Here is a 15,592-nt window from a genome sequence, read left to right on the forward strand (position 1 = left end):
AAATCTTGCTAAGTTCGGCCGTGCCGAATCTTATATGGCCTCCACCATGGAAAGAATTTGTCGAGTTCTTTGCGCGGTAGCTCTTTTTAGGCAAACAAATAATAATGAATAAAAACTGTTATGCTATTGGAGCTATATCAAGAGAGAGTCGGATTCGGGCCATAAAAGAATTGAATGCTAAACATTGTAGAAGTCACTGTATAATATTTCAGTCCAATCGCAAAGGAATTGCACCTTGTAGAGGCTCAAGAAGCAAAATCGGAAGATCAGTTTATATGGGAGCTGTATCAAGCTATAGATCGATTCAGAACATATTTCAAGGTCATGGGAGAAGCCGTTGTACAAAATGTCAGCTAAATTGGATAACAATTGCGCCTCTAGAGGCTCAAAAAGTCAAGACCCAAGATCGGTTTATATGACAGCTATAACAGGTTATGTACCGATTTGCCTCACACTAAGCACAGTTGTTGGAAGTCATAGGAAAACACATCGTGCAAAATATCAGCCAAATCGGATGAGAATTGCGCTCTCTAGCGGCTCAAGAATCAAGATCCAAGATCGGTTTATATGGCAGCTATATCAGGTTATTAACCGATTTGAACCATACTTGGCACCGTGGTTAAAAGTGACACCAGAACACCACGTGCAAAATTACAACCAAACCGGATAAGAATTGCGCTCTCTAAAAGCTGAAGAAGTCAAGACCTAAGATCGATTTATATGGCACCTATATCAGATTATGAACCGATTTGAACCATACTAAGCACAGTTATTGGAAGTGATACCAAAACACCAAGTACAAAATTTCAGTCAAATTGGACGCGAATTGCGCCCTCAAGAGGCTGAAGAAGTCAAGACCTAAGATCGGTTTATATGGCAGCTATATTAAAACATAGACCGATTTGGCCCACTTACAATCCCAACACTAATAAAAAGTATTTGTGGAAAATTTCAAGCGCCTAGCTTTACTCCTTCGAAAGTAAGCGTGCTTTCGACAGAGAAACGGAGGGACGGAAAGTCGGACAGACGGACGGACAGATAAACGGACAGATAGACGGACGGACGGACGGGCGGACAGACGGACGGACATGGTTAGACCGACTTAAAATGACATCACGATCGAGAATATATATACATTATGGGGTCTTAGACGCATATATCAAGGTGTTACAAACAGAATGACGAAATTAGTATACCCCAAATTCTATGATGGAGGGTATAATAATGAACGAAATGGGTAAAAAATAATATTGGGTTGCCCAAAAAGTAACTGCGGATTTTTTAAAAGAAAGTAAATGCATTTTTAATAAAACTTAGAATGAATTTTAGTCAAATATACTTTTTTACACTTTTTTCTAAAGCAAGCTAAAAGTAACAGCTGATAACTGACAGAAGAAAGAATGCAATAACAGAGTCACAAGCTGTGAAAAAATTTGTCAACGCCGACTATATGAAAAATCTGCAATTACATTTTGGGCAACCCAATAATTATGCTACTTTTCAAATAGTCCTTCATAAGAAAACAATTAAACAGCAAAAATTTGCAACGATTACAAAATAGTTATAATTTTCTTGAAATATATTCCATTTTTCTTTTCTCTATCAAAAATTTAATCATTTTCTGCGAATCGTTCACATATAAAATCATTAACTGCGGGCTATGCAAAACAGAAAAGATTTGCAGGTAGAATAATAAAATGTAAGCTGCTCCACAGTATTAGGACTATCGATGAATTCTATCAGATCCCCAAAAAATATTTGCATACAAATGGTGTTTTTGTTAGATTTGCATTTGCCTCATTTTAAATGTAAGCCCACGTTATGGTAGCTATTAGATTTTAATCCTTATGATAAGATTATAGCCAAACCAATTTGCATGCTAACAAATTCTGTTAGCGCTCCCTCACTCTCTCTTTCTCTTGCATCTGCGATAACATCATTAATTCATGTTTTTTTAGCTCGAGATTTGCAAAATAAAAAACAAATCCAATTTATTTTCCTTTTGTTCCCAAAAACTTTTCCTCACAAAATTTGCGACAATTGGTGTTAGGCAAATTTCAGTGTATTTTTGCATCTATATGTGCTGCACAAACTCATGTACAATGCTCAAAACCTAGTCAAAGCATTGTTTTAATATTTATTAGTGGTTTGGGGGGTGGGGGATAGGGGGACAGGATTTGGCAGAATCAATGAATTGATTACATTAACGAAGTGCTAATTAAATTTTGGCTATGTGTTCAGTTTATTATGCTCCCAACCTACAAGTGTGGCTGTATGTGTGTGTGAGTTTGCACACCGCATGAGCGGTACTTTTTGATTACATAGCTACATGTGTCAAAATATGGTGTACAACTGAAAAATCACATTAGTAAATCACAATGGGTTAGAAATAATTTTAAAGGAAAAATCATGTATTTGATGACATGAGCGGAGAAAAAATTTTAAGGCGTATATTAGCCTGTCAAAAATTAATACTTATTTGAAAATTTCCCTTTTTGGATATGGGTTGCAACATTTTTTTCCGCATTTTTTCATCCAAAGCCCTTTTTTATACCCTCCACCATAGGATGGGGGTAAACTAATTTCGTCGTTCTGTTTGTAACGCCAGGAAATATGCGTCTGAGACCCCATAAAATATATATATTCTTGATCGTCATCACATTTTAAGTCGATCTAGCCATGTCCGTCCATGTGTCCCGTCCGTCCATGTGTCCTGTCCGTCCGCCCGTCTGCCCGTCCGTCCGTCTGTCCGTTCATCCATCTGTCTGTCGAAAGCACGAGAACTTTCGAAGGAGTAAGGCTAGCCGTTAGAAATTTTGGTCAAATATTTTTTATTAGTGTAGGTTGGTTGGGATTGTAAATGGGCCAAATCGGTCTATGTTTCAATATAGCTGCTATATAAACCGATCTTGGGTCTTGACTTCTCCAGCCTCTTGAGGGCGCAATTCTCCACCGATTTGACTGAAATTTTGCACATGATGTTTTGGTATCACTTCCAACAACCGTGCTAAGTATGGTTCAAATCGATTCATAACCTGATATAGCTGCCATATAAACCGATCTTGGGTCTTGACTTCTTGAGCCTCTAGAGGGCGCAATTCTCGACCGATTTGGCTGTAATTTTGCACGAGCTTTTTTGATATCACTTCCAACAATTGTGCGAAGCATGGCCAAAATCGGTTCATAACCTGCTATAGGTGCCATATAAACTGATCTTGGGTCTTGACTTCTTGAGTTTTTAGAAGGTGCAATTCTTATCCGATTTGGCTAAAATTTTGCATAAGGCGTTTTGATATGATTTCCAAAAAGTGTGTTAAGTATGGCGCAAATCGGTACATAACCTGATATAGCTGCCATATAAACTGATCTGGGATCTTGACTTCTTGAGCGTCTAGAGAGCGCAATTCTCATCCGATTTGGCGAATTTTGTACAATGGCTTCTCCCATGGCCTTCAACGTACGTGTGCAATATGGTCTGAATCGATCTGTAGCTTGATACAGCTCCCATAAAAACCGATCTCCCGATTTTGCTTCTTGATCCCTTAATGGGACTATAACTTGATATAGCTCCTCCTCCGTCCTTTTTTATTGTTTTTTGGTTCCCTAAAAAGAGATACTGCGCAAAGAACTCGACCGATGCGAACCTTGTTCTTTATTAATATTTAACTGGACAAGGGCCCGCTTCGCTGCACTTTCTCTCACTCTCTTATTTTATCTGATTTGGAGTTTGGGGGTACTGGTGCGGCCTTTCAGATATATCGCTCCAATGTGGATATCATATTGGTGCTCAACTCCCAAATACTTTTCATTTGAACTTTATTTTGGTATGGTCGGTAAATAAGACCGGTATAGGGCTATATTTAGGGGTGAGATGGACCGTTCATATATCGGATTCGTTGTCTGGTCTCAAATACCTTTAATTTGAGCCTCACATTGTCATTATTGGTTTGTATTTCTTTTAAGCGAGCCTTGGAAGTAGCGTGGCCCGCCTCTATGTATTCCACCCTTAATAAGGATACCAAATTTCTATTTTTGAGTTATTATAAAGAAACAAAATTTTAAATTGCCCCAGCCAATCTCTGAGATCTGGAGTTTTTGAAAATAAGGTAAATAAGGGGAGTCTGTCCATTATATTTCGGATGTTGGATCTACTTCATTCCCTTGGTTTTGGTTGTGGATTGGAGTAGCCGTAACCTTTGCTCCCAAAGGGGGAAAGTGGATATCAGATTCATACTCTACTCCCAAAAATCAGATTTGAGCTACATACTGCTATAGTCGCTATATATATGTGTGGTTTAGGGGGAGTTTAGGGGAGGCATCCTTGAAACACTTGGTCATAAAAGAGATATCACATTTGATCCCCCTTAGTGTCATAATCTACAAATATGTACACTTTAAGGGGTATCTAGGGTGGGCGATCACCCACGCACTTATCCCTGATAAAATATCAGCATGGTGCTCTGCTCTCAAATTTATTTTATTTGAGCGGCAATAGTCATTGGTTTGGGGAGAGTTTATGGGGTGAGACGACCCCAAACACTTGGCTTCAAAATTGGATATCAAATTTAGTTTTCTACTATCAAATACCTATAATTTGAGCCCCTTATTGCCATAGTAGGCAAACATGGCCGATTTGAAGGGAATTTAGGGGGCGGACCCTGTAATAATATCAGCATTGTGCTAGAGCACGATTTTGTTTGGCCCTATAATGTCAAGCATTTTGAAGGTTGCTATCAAGATATTTAGGGCAACGGGTCTTATTCAGATCCACACTTAGTTTTTTTTTTTTTTTTGTTTTGGTTATCTACATTCAAAATCATATTTCAAAGCTACCACTTGGGATAACACATTTTAAAGATCCGTAGGTCCTTCTGTGTCTATCCCAATTTCAGGTTAAAAAGTGTACTTTACTACCAAAGGCCTTGTTCAATATCAATAAGGGATTTTAGCTATTTGGGAGTAAATGAGCTGGGATTTGTGTCATTAATGTGGAGAAACTTTGCACATGGCAAATTCATACTACGGAGATGTAGTATATTTTTCGTTTTGTTTGAAAATTACTCCAAATTCACTATTTATATTTTTTATTTTATTTCAAATAAAATAAAAGCTTCAAGTTTATTGAGGAATGAATCACCTCACTTGCCTTTTAAATGAAAACCCGAGATGATTGAGTTCAAAATGGGATGATATGGTTGTCTTTTATTTAGAGGGGTGTATGGGATACAACTTACATTTTATGTAGATGATAAAAGGCTGCAGAGAACCAACCACTTGGATGTGATGCTGTAGTAAAAGGAGCTCGAGACTTCTTCGTGGCAACACCAAGAAGCATCGGCCTCCACTCAATACAACAACACACAAAGAGGATGGTTAACTTGTTGCCATACTATTAATTTGGAATACTGGGATGTTTCAACAGTGACTTAAAAACTATTACATGGTAATTCAAAATAAGGTAAGGTAAATTAGATAATCAATTCAAATAATTCAAAATAACATCAGAGGGAAACTACTTTCAACATCCTGCCCCCCTTGGCCGGAAAGGGCAACAATTATAGAGCGCGTTTGAGCTGGTTCAATATACGAAAAGCTTTCTCCAGGCACCGTTGAGATTTTTCTGAATTACTGTTATTACCATAACGTAGTCTAGAATTTGCTGAGTTATGACCACCTCTCTCGGCTGGACGCAATTGTGTAGTTGGACGTCGGCATTTGGTTTTTAGAACTCTTCTTCTGTCAGCTCGGCATCGTTCTGGTTGTAGTCTTTGTTGAATTGGTTCATGGAGTAGGGTGTGGTGTCCCCTTTCGCAACGTTGGCATAAATTAGTTGATGTGCACTGCGCTGTTTTATGCGAACGGGCCAAACAATTTAAGCAATACTTATGGCGAACAACAGCACGACGACGATCTTTGACCGCCATTTTTAAGAACTGTCTACAATATCTAAGAGGGTGATAATTTTTACAAATTAGGCATTGATGGATTCTGGAATTTCTTCTGTCCCTGTGGAAGACAAAATTTTGTGTGATGATATGAAATAATGATAATTTCAAATAGGTACGTCTTGACAGAAACGATTGTAAGGAATATTTAAGATTGAGGAGCATTATATGGTAAAATACACAATTTTACTATTGGTCTCCTTATGGTCCCAAGCTGAGTCCTTATATCAGCTACCCGGGCAAGACCGTCTGGTCCTAGATAAACTTTTGTAATGCGACCCAACCGCCATTCACACGGAGGCAAGGAGTCGTCTTTAATAAGGACGAACTGGTCTACGGATAAATTCTTTTGCAAACGCTGCCACTTGTATCTGCTTTGAAGTTCCTTAATGTACTCATCCTTCCACCTCCGAGCAAATTGGTGTTGGATAGATTTGAGTTTATCCCATTTGTCTACAATAGGAAATGTCTCGTCAGTAGCCTCCGGCATAGCAACCATAGGAGCACCTCGTAAAAAGTGACCTGGGGTCAAGGCTAATAATTCCAAAGGGTCGTCCGTCATCGGTGATAGGGGTCGAGAATTTAAGACCGCCTCGATTCGTACTAAAAGGGTGCAAAATTCCTCGAACGTGTATTTGGCATTCTGGGTTACTTTCCGAAAATGCATTTTAAAGGATTTCACCCCAGCTTCCCAAATTCCCCCCATATGTGGGGCATTGGGAGGAATAAAGGTCCACTGAAATCCATGTGCAGCGTACTTTTCAACAATATCCTTGGATATGGCTTTGAGAAAATGGACATATTGGAAATTAAATGCTCTCTCAGCCCCCACAAAATTAGTACCATTATCCGACATCAACTTTTGTGGCAGGCCTCGCCTTCCAACAAATCTTACAAAGGCAGCCCGAAATGAGGCAGATGAAAGGTCCGAGCAGAGTTCCAAATGGATGGATTTCGTACTTAGACAAATAAAAATGCAAACATAACCTTTAAGAAATGTAGCCTGTCGTAGTCGAGACACCTTTATTGGAAATGGTCCCGCGAAATCTAGACCTGTTATGGTGAACGGAGGGGAAAATTTGCTTCGTTCAATAGGCAATGCTGCCATGAACTGTGTTTGGAGGCGCTGTTTATATGCAATGCAAGTTTTGCATTGATGTATGCATTTCTTTATTGCTGATCTAAGCCTCGATACATAATATTCGCTTCGAATTGTCCTTATCATTAGGTTGTGTTCGGCGTGCATCAAAAAAATGTGAGTAAACTCGATTAATAAAGTGCAATATTTGGACTTTACGGGGACTATGATGGGATGGCGTTCGTTAAAGGCGAAATCTGAATTTGAGATTCTGCCTGAGGCTCTGAGTACCCCACATTTATCAATAAAAGGATTTAGAGAATATAAAGGACTTTTCTTGCTAATAGGTTTTGACGTCAAAAGTGAATGATATTCCTTGCCATAGTACTGCCTTTGGGCCAAAGTAATTAGCAAGTTTTTTGTTTCGGTGAATTCGGAATGTGTTATAATTTTGGAGTCTTGAGTGTGTTGTTGTCGTTTTTCTTTGTGGGAGTTATGCAAAAACCTTCGTACATAGCAAATTACTCGTATGGCGCGGTCCCACCTTGAAAATCTTTCTAAGGGATCTACAATTTCGTTCATATGGAAAACATTTATCTTTTTCTTTTCGGGCGGGTCAATATATGCAGGAAGAGACTTTGGCCATTCGTTTGGCGGCTCTATAAGCCATGTTGGACCCTTCCACCACAAGGAATTCTGCATGAGGTCCATAGTATTACAACCCCTAGAACCCACATCTGCTGGATTGTCTGCTGATCGAATGTGACGCCATGAAATGTTACCAATATTTCGAATAATTTCTGCTGTCCTATTAGCGACGTATGTCTTCCATGATGATGGCGGTTTTTCTAACCAGCCGAGGACAATCGATGAGTCACACCATAAGTAGAGGTCATAATTATTTATCGGGAGTTGAGACAGTACTTTTTTCACCAACCGAGAGAGAAGTAGAGCACCACACAATTCCAGTCTTGGTAGACTTACGGGTTCTAGCGGAGCCACTTTGGTTTTTGACACAAATAAATTAGATTCCGTTGATTGATTTCTTTGGACACGTAAATAGATAACCGCGCAATACGCCTTCTCAGACGCGTCACAGAAACCGTGAATCTGCGTAGAGACAAGGGGGGCAAACTTTACCCAGCGAGGAATATGTATGTTGGGTATTAGCTGTATGTTATCTACAAATTGATTCCACTTGAGCAGGGTATTGGGTTTGACGCTTTCATCCCACTTAGTTCCTTCCAACCAGAGATGTTGTAGGAGCATTTTTGACTGGATTATAATGGGCGAAATCCACCCCGCCGGGTCAAATATTTTTGCGACAGTGGACAGTATTTTTCTTTTTGTAATATCTAATTGTTTTTCTATGGGTTCTATTTTATATGAAAAACAATCTTTCAGCGCGTTCCACTGTATTCCAAGCGTTTTAGTACCGCTTGTTTCTGCGAACTTGAGAAAGTCACAATCTAAGAGTGATTCGTTGGGAACGGATTCCAGTATATCTTTGGTGTTTGCCGATATTTTTCTCAAATGAAATCCAGCAGATTCCAATACCGTAATGATTTGAGAGAGCACTTTTATAGCCGAATTTAAATCATGAGAGCCTGTCAGAATATCGTCTACGTATGTCTCATTTCTTAAAATATGTGCTGCCTGAGGAAAACGATCCTCAGAGTCTTTGGCAAGCTGTAATAATGTCCTGATGGCTAAATATGGTGCACAATTTACACCAAATGTCACCGTTCGGAGTGTGAAGTCTTGAATGGGATCGCATGGGTTCATCCGAAAGACGATTCGTTGAAAGGGAGTGTCTCCATCATGGACCAAGATCTGGCGATACATCTTTTCTATATCACCGCAAAAAACGTACTGATATAGCCGCCAATTAACGATCAGGGTCATGAGGTCCAGTTGTAGGGTTGGTCCAACTAATAAGATGTCATTTAAGGAGTTGCCTGAGTTACTTTTCCTTGAAGCATTGAAGACTACCCTTAGCTTAGTACTCCGACTGTCGGGCTTCATAACCGCATGGTGAGGCATATAATATGAGTGAAATGAACCTTGGGAAATTATTTCCTGAGATGATGTTGGTGTCATATGACCAAGTGTCAAATATTCGGCCAAAACATTTCGATAAGTTTCGGCAAACTCGGAATTTTTTTTCAAAGAATTTTCCATACCAATAAACTGGATGAGGGCTTTAGAACGAGAACACCCCAAAGGCATCTCCCGTGGAAACCCAGGTTTGAATGGAAGTTTAACCACATATCGGCCATCCTTATTCCTATACGTGGTCTTCAAATACAGAGATTCGCAGAACTCATCTTCTTTCGAAAAGGGAATCTTATTCGGTATCTCTTCCTGCTCCCAAAATCTTCTGAGTTGTGTACTAATGGCTTCGTCATCCATTTCAGAAATTCCAATGGAGAATGCCGAAACAGATTGACACTGCATAGGCCCGCTAATAATCCAACCGAATATTGTGGCTTGAGCAAGGAGAGATTCAGAAATCTTACGTAACCCGTTTATGAGAAGAGAGGGCATCACATCGCTGCCGAGGAGCAAGTCTACATTCCCAGGAGTGTAGAAATCAGGGTCTGCGAGTTCCAAACCCTCTATGCCACTAAAATTGGTTTGTGACTTGGCTATCTCGAAATTAGGTAAAAGCCTTGTGATTCTTGGGACAACTATCGCTCCCAAATTCACCTCAATCTCATGCTTCTCTGAATACAGAGTTAACGAACATATGGAATTAGAATTTGCCACAATTTCACCACCCATTCCATGGATCTGGAAATTCTTATTCTCAACCACAAGCTTTAATCGCTGCTGAAGAGTCTTCGAAACAAAAGAGCGCTCAGAGCCTTGATCAAGAAAAGCTCTTGCTTTTAACAAATCACCATTGTGCTTTATTTGGACAACAGCAGTAGGTAGCAAAGTGTTTCCTTTCCAAGAATTGTCAGCATTAGAAGTAAAGTGTGAAGCTGTTTCCAAAGTTACATTGCTGTGATGCGTATAAGAAGAATCCGGGGCTTCTTCTGGGGCCAGAGATTCGTCGCTAACCGGTGATTTTGGACTATAGCTTTTTTGATTAGAACTAGCTCCATTTCGGGTAAAATGCAGTAGTGAATGATGGTTCTTGTTACAAGTGTTGCATGTGAATTTGCTCTGACAGTTCTTCCGAGTATGAGTATAAGAGAGACAATTAATGCATATGTTATTTAAGGAGACAAATGTGCTTCGAGATTGTGGGTCAAGCTTTTTAAATTCTGGGCATTGTTTCAATGGGTGGTTAAGTTTGCATATCTTGCACGGGAAACTGGCTTCATCCTTGGTCACAGTAGTACTTTCCCTATGAATTTCTTTAGTTGCAGGTCGTGCATCTTGAATGCTATTCAAACGTTCCACCACTTCATACCTATGTGAGAGAAAGGTGTCCATTTGTTCCCATTCTGGAAGTTCCTTGTGAGATTTCAGGGACTGTTCCCACAGGGAGAGAGTTTCGTGGGGAAGTTTAGTGGAGCAAATGTAAATAAGTATAGGATCCCAGTCCTTTGTCGAGATATTCTGCGCCTTCAGAGCAGAGAGGCAGTCATTAATTGTGCTTCGCAAGTATTGAAGGGACTCACAACTTTCGGAAGTAATGGGAGGTAAATTTAGAAGAATTTTAAGTTGATTGTCCACTAATATCCTTTTATTTTCGTACCTCATACGCAAAGCCTCCCATGCTAAGCAAAAATTTTCACCGCAGAGCTTATACTTCTTCACAATCTCTCCTGCCTGCCCGCGACACTTGAGGCGGAGGTGATAAAGCTTTTGAACAGGCGGTAGTCTAGGGTGATCGACATATACCGCAGAGAACATGTCTCTAAATGCTGGCCATTCTTCGTAGCCTCCATAGAACAGCTCCGTGTCGCAGGGAGGTACCTTTATAGCTAAATCGGTAGCTGGAATGTCATTCGCTATAAAGGAGGAGCTTATAGGGGAAGCAACAAAAGTTTTCTGCAAGTCGAAGATATTCGCCTTACAATTATGAAAGGACTTCGTGCATGTGCTATATTTGCCTCGTGCCGCTTCCAATGACTTCTGGTCAAGGTCGCCCTTCTTATTGATAAGAAGTTCCTTATATGACCTTTGCACCTCTGACCATCGATGGTTCAAGTCATGCAAATTTACCTCAAGCATTGAGTCCGTAATTTCAGTCTTTGCAAGGTTATCAAATTCCGAACAAAATATTACCAAATCATCGGAATAAAATGTAAAATCCTCCATAATGGTTTGTGTCTTGGCTTAAAAGAGGAATATAAAACTCAGGTATTGTGAATTCAAACGGGGTTATCTCTTAAAACAAAGGGATTGTTTATCAATTGGGTCCAAAAAATACTGATTCAAACCAATACTGCGTGTATATTATCTTTACATTGCAATTAGAAGAAAACAGATTCCGCATGCAGGGGGCAATACAAGTTATTGTAGATGAATTTCATACCAGTTAAAACGTCCAGCATGTGTGCCAAAAATTAGTCTCTAGCGGCCTTTATAAGGGTTCTAATCGAGAATAGATTTATAAATTAGAATCAAATACTATTGCATAGTACAACTCCAGTTAACATAAATAACCAGCTTGTGCAAAAGGTGAAAAATTATATATGGTACCAAATGTGTGTTATTGTGAATCACTAATGTAGAAATAGTGTGGCGTACTTTAAGGATGATTCCAGTTTATTATTCCAGATTCCATTTAGAATAAATGGAGATCTGTGATTGTTCAAAGGTGGTTATTGTGTTGGGCATTTGCATTCAACAATTATTAGTCTAATCGGAATGTGTTGAGTTTCTCCTATATTGGCTTATAAACATGCAAAAAAAAAAAAAAAAAATGATGACGCCTATTGTGAATGTTGGTGAAAATGTGTTAGGCTTTGATGGTGTGTCCAGAAATCTGTAGGCAAATGTAGTAAAACTATCATGAAACTAAATTCTACCGAAAGATGGTAGTTTTCGTTCGCCTGTATCTTTCTCGGAGGGAACTTGGATTGTTCAGCCGTAAGAAATGAGATGGTTCATATTTTTTCACTTATCTTTCTAGCTAAAAATTGGAATTGGACTTACATCATTAATCCAGCGGGACATCACCACAGAAAATATACTGCTGACGAGGTGGTGCAGTTGAAAGGGTTTAGAAATTGGGTGTCCCTGTCTATTGACTTGGAGGAATGAGTCGGTGAGAACAATTTAGTTGTACAAGCCTTTCGAAATTTTGTCGCCTCCTCTTTTAAACAGGGATGTACATACATTTAGATAACGTGGTTCAGGCGAAGACTACGTATTTATGTACGTTCTGTATGTTTTCCAAAAGAAATATTGGATATTATTCACATTACTTTATGCGATGATGGGGCTTCCTGTAATTGGAAGTTACGATGCCGCCGCCTTTATTATCGATTAATTAATTTTGTGGTTTTGCTGAAGTGTACAGTTCCTGCAGAATGTGCCCGTTTCCAAGGTTGGTGGCCTTGAACCGTTACCTACACGTGTCAGGGCCTTGTAACTAAAAATTTCAGCAATTCTTCGCGTTCTCGTTGCGTGGGATGGAGAACAATAGTTTTCCACCGATTTCACGATCTTGAACTAACTTTCCGTTGTCTGATGAAAAATATTTAATAAAAACTTATAATTCTCCTTTCGGTCTTGGCACATGTAAAAAAACGACAGTTTGACATTTGTTACAGCGAGTTAGGGTTTCCGTGATACTAACAAAATGAACTTTTGAGGTATTTAACCATTAAGCTGTGTTCAATAAAGGTTCGAAGGACCATGTTCAATATCAATAAGGGATTTTAGCTATTTGGGAGTAAATGAGCTGGGATTTGTGTCATTAATGTGGAGAAACTTTGCACATGGCAAATTCATACTACGGAGATGTAGTATATTTTTCGTTTTGTTTGAAAATTACTCCAAATTCACTATTTATATTTTTTATTTTATTTCAAATAAAATAAAAGCTTCAAGTTTATTGAGGAATGAATCACCTCACTTGCCTTTTAAATGAAAACCCGAGATGATTGAGTTCAAAATGGGATGATATGGTTGTCTTTTATTTAGAGGGGTGTATGGGATACAACTTACATTTTATGTAGATGATAAAAGGCTGCAGAGAACCAACCACTTGGATGTGATGCTGTAGTAAAAGGAGCTCGAGACTTCTTCGTGGCAACACCAAGAAGCATCGGCCTCCACTCAATACAACAACACACAAAGAGGATGGTTAACTTGTTGCCATACTATTAATTTGGAATACTGGGATGTTTCAACAGTGACTTAAAAACTATTACATGGTAATTCAAAATAAGGTAAGGTAAATTAGATAATCAATTCAAATAATTCAAAATAACATCAGAGGGAAACTACTTTCAACAGGCCTTTTATTGCTGTCCTATTCTATCCTGATCGGCCTTCATATATTATTTGTAATTCCTTTTTTTTTTTGGTAGGATAGGGGGAGGGGGGTATCACTCTGACACATTCTTCCATTCGAGTACAATATATTCTCGGTCGTCCTACATGGCAGTTTGGTGGATCTATTCTTTTAATTCACATATAATCCGCTCGAACTACACGTCCTATTGAAGGGTATTTAGTGGGTGCGTCGGTCCCAGACTCTGTTCCAAATGTGTACACCAGATTCGTAGTCAACTCCCAAAGACCTTTTATTTGATACCCATTTTGGGACGTTGGGTTTTGGGGAGGCCCCGTAGACACTTTGGACCATCTTCTTATTACAACTTCCAAAAACCTTTCATATCCATATTGTCCCGATTGGCAAATATGCCCAGCAGGGGGGTTTTTGGGGGTGGAGAGGACCTTCAGAATCTAAGAAATAATTTTTGATGTCCGATTTGTACTCTACTTTTAAATACCTTTAATTGGATACCCATATTGCCCAAAGCGGTGAAAGAGTCTTGTTTTTGGTGGTGGGGGACCCCCCCGAACATTTTGGGTGAAATTTTTATACCAAGTTCGTACTCTACTCTTAAATTCCTTTCGTTTAATACCCGGTTTTTTGGTTTGGGTGGGGAGGCCCCTTAGACACCAAGAAATAAATTTTGATGTCCGATTTGTACTCCACTTTTAATACCTTTAATTTGATACCCATATTGCCCAAAGCGGTGAAAGAGTCCTGTTGGTGCGTTTTTTGGGGTGGGGGACCCCCCCGAAAACATTGGGCGAAATTTTTATACCAAGATCGTACTCTACTCTTAAATACCTTTCATTTGATACCCATATTGTCCCGTTCGGTAACACATGTCCGCTCGGGTGGGATTTGGGATGGGGCGTCCCCCCAAGTTACTTGATCCAAAAATTTTATATCAATTTCGCTTAAGTTCACCGATTGAAGCGAATTTTGTACGCCACCTTTTGGTACCCCAAAAACACGAAATTGATAAAAAAAATTTTGGCTCAAGTAACCTGGGGGGACGCCCCATCCCAAAACCCACCCGAGCGGACATATTTACCTATTGTGACAATATGGGTATCAAATGAAAGGTATTTAAGAGTAGAGTACGAACTTGATATAAAACCATCTCCAAGATCTGGCGTTTTTGAAAATTGTGGTAAGGGGGGAGAGTCCGCTCCCCCTTCGAATATCAAAATTTTTTTTCATTCTTGGCATTTAAGGCGATGGTGCATCATATAAAACAAAATGAATTAGTAATCCTTAAAGCCACAAGTGCTAATGATTGAATATGTTGGTATTGGTGTGCGGCACACCTCATACTTATCCACCCACACATGTGAAGGATTATAAGTTGGCCTACCTCCTCGTTTGCCACAATGGATGCGATAAACATGTTTCTCATTATTATAATTTCTATAAGCACAATATTATTATTAATTTTTTATATGTTATTCGAAAAGTTCTCCCACATACGTCAATATAATTACCAACAGCTAGCATTTCCCTAGATTTCGAATGTGCGAGAGAGATTGCTGCTAGGACTGTGATGCATATTAAGAAGCTAGTGTGTGTGTGTGTATATATGTGTATATGCTGCATATATACAGACTATATATGAGTGTAATTAAATCATGTTATGGTAAATGAAATGAAAAAAGTTTATTGCAGGTTGTGTTGTTTCAGTGTTGCCGTTGTTTTTTCACCGCACAAAGTGAATGTAGTAGCGAGCAAGAGAGAAAGCTCAGCAGTTGGTTTGTGTGTGCTTTTAGCTATACCGTGATACGATTATGTGCTCTCGTATGTGCTATAAATGCAAAATTAGATTAACAACTGGCTTGTTGGGGCGTATGTGAGTGTAGTTGCATAAATTTGATTATATCGAGAAGGGTTATTGGGAGAGGGTTTTTTTTTTAATTTTCCCTAAAGTGAAATTTCAATGACTTTTTCTCCAAAGCCAAGGTTTAGGTTGAATTGATAGCAGTCTGGTGACATCCAAGTGAGAAAAAGAAGTGTGGGTGAACAGGTAATCCCATGGCAGCCGGTTGTACGCAACGGATTGACCGGAATCTTCAACTCGGCAAGGGCTGCCGCCTCAGCGTACGTGTT

At 39.3% G+C, this 15,592-nt stretch overlaps 2 protein-coding genes and 1 long non-coding RNA gene across 7 annotated transcripts in view; 1 reads left to right on the forward strand and 2 right to left on the reverse strand.

Moving 5' to 3' along the window:
- Nucleotides 1–15,592, reverse strand: part of LOC106094156 (low-density lipoprotein receptor-related protein 2) — a 795,641-nt gene that overhangs the window by 361,270 nt on the left and 418,779 nt on the right. The window lies entirely within an intron of this gene.
- LOC106093314 (uncharacterized) overlaps nt 1–15,592 on the forward strand; it is a 294,983-nt gene that overhangs the window by 32,303 nt on the left and 247,088 nt on the right. The gene's annotated exons all lie outside the window — the stretch shown is intronic.
- LOC131996758 (uncharacterized) lies at nt 5,171–13,439 on the reverse strand. Of its 4 annotated transcripts, none has more exons than XM_059366660.1 (2): nt 13,156–13,439; nt 5,171–5,946 (listed from the first exon to the last, which is right to left on the reverse strand). In XM_059366660.1, exons 1-2 carry the CDS (start codon nt 13,254–13,256, stop codon nt 5,556–5,558), a joined length of 492 nt encoding a protein of 163 aa, XP_059222643.1. In that variant the 5' UTR covers nt 13,257–13,439; the 3' UTR covers nt 5,171–5,555. The 4 variants fall into 4 exon arrangements, with proteins under 4 accessions (XP_059222643.1, XP_059222641.1, XP_059222644.1 ...); XM_059366658.1 differs by having other exon boundaries at nt 5,171–6,006; XM_059366661.1 differs by lacking the exon at nt 13,156–13,439 and adding an exon at nt 12,139–12,999 and having other exon boundaries at nt 5,171–6,006.

Source organism: Stomoxys calcitrans, chromosome 4 (assembly GCF_963082655.1).
Source record: "Stomoxys calcitrans chromosome 4, idStoCalc2.1, whole genome shotgun sequence".
NCBI lineage: Eukaryota > Metazoa > Arthropoda > Insecta > Diptera > Muscidae > Stomoxys > Stomoxys calcitrans.